The sequence below is a fragment of the Quercus suber genome, unplaced genomic scaffold (assembly GCF_002906115.3).
Source record: "Quercus suber isolate HL8 unplaced genomic scaffold, Cork oak 2.0 scaffold_143, whole genome shotgun sequence".
NCBI classification, from domain to species: Eukaryota; Viridiplantae; Streptophyta; class Magnoliopsida; order Fagales; family Fagaceae; genus Quercus; species Quercus suber.
In genome coordinates this window covers 21853-25752 of record NW_027069604.1, presented here as the reverse complement: position 1 = coordinate 25752, position 3900 = coordinate 21853, and the positions used below count along the sequence as shown (strand labels likewise).

Below are 3900 nucleotides of genomic sequence, written 5' to 3'. Positions count from 1 at the left end.
GAAGAAATCTAAATCCCATTCACACATATTTGTGTAATATAAGAACTGTGATGAGCAACGGGTGAGATTTTGTGCATTCTACATTTCCAGATGAAACACAGAGGACTCTGCCACAACTTTGGAGTTTGGGCCCTGTTGTTGTTTAAGTAGAGTTTTACACGAGGGTTCATTCCACAGTTTTCAATATAATCACAGAATCACTCGCATACAATTATCGGTTTCTCTTGAGAAACTCTGAAAGCTAAACTAGTTTATAGTATTTTAAGTTTTGTTTATTCTCTAATAAATTATGGGCAAAGGGACAAGGAGAAAAAAATCACTGAAACACATGTAGCTTATGCAATTTACAGGGCAATACCGAACATCGAGGCACATGAGTTTGAATGACAATTGACAAACATAGATAAACTTAAAAAATGGAAATAAAAGGAAACCAATGGCCAAAGCTGCCAACCAAGCACTACAAACATACAAATGAAGAGTTAAAATTGTGCACTATACTTCGTATCTGTGAATTTACATTTCAAAGTACAAAAGCTCTGGCTACACAGCCAACAAAATGGTTGGCATTTCTATCATACAGAGCTTTCGGAATACACTTTTGAGGATTCAATTAACACTTTACCAAAATGGAAACAACACTATCACTATAAAGTGGAAAATTTTTTTTACCCAAAAACTCTAATTTGAGATAGAGACATAGCACCTGGCCTTTAAGACACATTTACAGATCTTCTTCTATTTCCAATAAACTTCAAGATGAAACACCATGAAATTGTGATTGTCAAAGCCACAACTTTACCTCCTGCAAGTCCAGCAAGAACAATCAGAAGGAGAGTTATATAACCCAAACTCCCCTCCTTCCTTTCACCAATCACTGCCGACTCATTGCCAGCCCGTGATACTTGATCATTACTAGAATTTCCATCCCCACCTAATTCTTCTTCTTCTAATGAATTTAATTTGCGTACACTTTGATTTTGGTCTTTACCAATACCATCATCCTCTTTCTCCTCATCAACTCCACTCCCCAATGTATCATATTCATCCCCCAAATTACTCGATGCCTCACTGATAGACTCCTCCTCCATCATCCTCTTCCCCTTCTTTTCCTTCTTCAAATTTCGCAACCTCTTCGGCACCAATTTCTTGAAGATCCTCTTTGCTTTTCCTCTCCTACTACAACCTTTGGAACTCTCATCCGTACAAACCAACACTTGTGATCCATCCACCACCACCTCCTCCTTCGCCGCCTTTTTTGCCTCATCTTCAAAACAATCAATCTCAGGCCCAACACTAACAATCTCATTGGAATCATCAGCAACAAAACTAGTCTCTACAATTTGGATTTCGTCGATCACAGATTTCGATTCAGCCCCACCACCACCCACTTCCTCCACAACACCATTCACAGCCTCACAAGTTTTGATATTCTTGATTACCAACAAACCCTTCTGCACCCTTTGAACCAAAGACTCCAAAGCAAGTCTAGCCGAGAAGAAACAGGACCGCTTACAAAGATAGTCAGCGACAATAAGCAGAAACGCGGAGAAGGTAATACAAACGGCAAGTCGTTTAGTACTCATGAAACCCAATACCGCAACCACCCCCACAAACACAACTTTCAAGACCGCACCGAAATTCTTAACAACCTGATCTTCTTCGCTACGAACCTCGGTAACCTCTGCTTCCTTCAACTTCAATGGCGTCAGATCCTCCTCAACGCCAAAACTCACCGACCCAGATGGAGTCGGCGAAATTGAAAGTGCCGGATCGGCTTGAATTTCTTGTTGGATCTCAACAGGACTACCGGGTATGTCGTTTTCGTTGGAGGGAGACTTCCCTCTCTTCTTCTTCTTCTTGTTTTTGTTGAGTCGGTCACGGTTCTGGACGAAGAGGTCGATGAGAGAAGTGGGAAAGCCTGTCTGAACAACAAGGGACCCGCCTCGCTTCGGCGAGGACTGAAGATCCGCCACTATTCTTGATATACGACTCCCCTTCTGCTTCTTCCATGGAAGAGGCATCGTTTTCTTTGATCTCGATGTTGATGTTGATGTTGATGATGATCTGAGAGTAGTAGTTCTGGGTTTTTTGGTTGCGAAGTGAGTTGTGGAATCCTATGATGTTGTTTTAGTTTTGTTTTGTTTTATAAAAGGAATAGTATATCCAATGATACAAGACTAAGACTGGTGTTTGTTGGTGTTGGTGGTGGTGAGAAAAATGGAGCGGATTTTTGATGATCTTTATACATTGTGTTGTTGTGTTTGTTTAGTAGTATTAGTAGTATTATTTTAATGAAGAAAAAAGAAGTTTGGTAATCGAACCCAAGGCAAGGGCAAAGGCAAAAGTAAAAGCAACGAAAAGCGAGGAAAGGAAGTTACTTAGAGAGTGTTGTGGGAAAATGTCAAATGGGAAATTGAGAGAGTCAGACAGTCTATAGCCGCGTGAGTTAGCAGTTGGCTTTGAATTTTGCAAGAGCTTTGAACCTTCAACGTTTACCAGAAGACAAAAACAAAAACTTGAATTTGTTTTTTGTTTTTTTTGTTTTTTGGTTTTTTGTTTTTCTGGTCGGTTCCTCGCATGTTAATAAAATTCTATTGGAGGAATTTAAAATAAATTTTTGTTTTTTTTTGTTTTTTTTGTTTAATTAACTGGATCTGGAAAGAAAAATTTTGTCTCCTAATTTTTGGTGGAGAAAATGTAGCTGGGGAAGTAAGGTAAATAATGTTTATTTATATTATTATTTTTTGGGTATATTTTATCCCGGATTTGTGGATTGAGTTATGGGAAGATGAATTTTTTTTAGAACTTTTTTTATTATTAATTTTCCTTTTCACTCAAACAAGAATTAAATATGTATTTATTTAAAATATAAAGAAGATATTATTGATTAACTAATCTTAAATGTTTTTTTTTTTAAATACTAAAACTAGCAAATGTTAAATATAAAGAAGAGGGAATATAACAAAGGTTACAAATCTTAAGATAGGAAGGAATTTTTAGAGTATTCTTGTAACCAATAGTCATCTTAAAATGGTTGGGATAAATAATTGTGAGATGCAAGAACGGATTTGTATGCCAAAAATTTTATAACTCAATTGACATAACTTTGCGTAATTTATGGAGACATTCAATATTCAAACTTCCTCTTCTCAAATTATTGAATTATCAAATAATAAATTATTGTGAGATGCAAGAACGGATTTGTATGAAAAAAATTTTATAACTCAATTGACATAACTTTGCGTAATTTATGGAGACATTCAATATTCAAACTTCTTTTTTCTCAAATTATTGAATTATCAAATAATAAATTATTGTGAAATGGAAGAACGGAATAGTATGCCAAAAGTTTTATAACTCAATTGACATAACTTTACGTAATTTATGGGGACATTCAATATTCAAACTTCCTCTTCTCAAATTATTGAATTATCAAATAATAAATTATTGTGAAATGGAAGAACGAAATTGTATGTCAAAAGTTTTATAACTCAATTAACATAACTTTGCATAATTTATGGAGACATTCAATATTCAAATTTCCTCTTCCCAAATTATTGAATTATCATATAATAAAAATATAATAATAATAATAATAATTATTATTATTATTATGCACATGTTTTCCTTTTGTTGTTAATTCTAGCCTTTTACTAATCTCCATTAAACAAAGTTCTAAGTTCTAGATGGGATTGCGTGCACCTTGTTACCTGAGTATATTCCTTTGATTTCCTAATGGCTCTTGTTGCCAATTGTGTTTGCTAGTGCTATTCTATAGTTTAAACTTTAAGCAGATGTTTTAGTATCAATTTTTAACAGGAGTGCTAATTGAAATTTTTGTTTGTTCTTTGGTATCTGCATGTTGTAAAGTCCGCAACAGGGTGTTGGTTTTGTTTT

General features: G+C 35.2%; 1 protein-coding gene across 1 annotated transcript; it reads right to left on the bottom strand.

Moving 5' to 3' along the window:
* Positions 1–475: 475 nt before the first annotated feature.
* LOC111998380 (uncharacterized) lies at positions 476–2311 on the bottom strand. Its single transcript, XM_024030477.2, has one exon. It carries the CDS (start codon positions 2022–2024, stop codon positions 714–716), a length of 1311 nt encoding a protein of 436 aa, XP_023886245.2. The 5' UTR covers positions 2025–2311; the 3' UTR covers positions 476–713.
* Positions 2312–3900: the final 1589 nt, after the last annotated feature.

Excerpts from the sequence above, each read along its gene's own strand:
- LOC111998380 (XM_024030477.2), bottom strand. The coding sequence starts at position 2,024 with ATGCCTCTTCCATGGAAGAAGCAGAAGGGGAGTCGTATATCAAGAATA.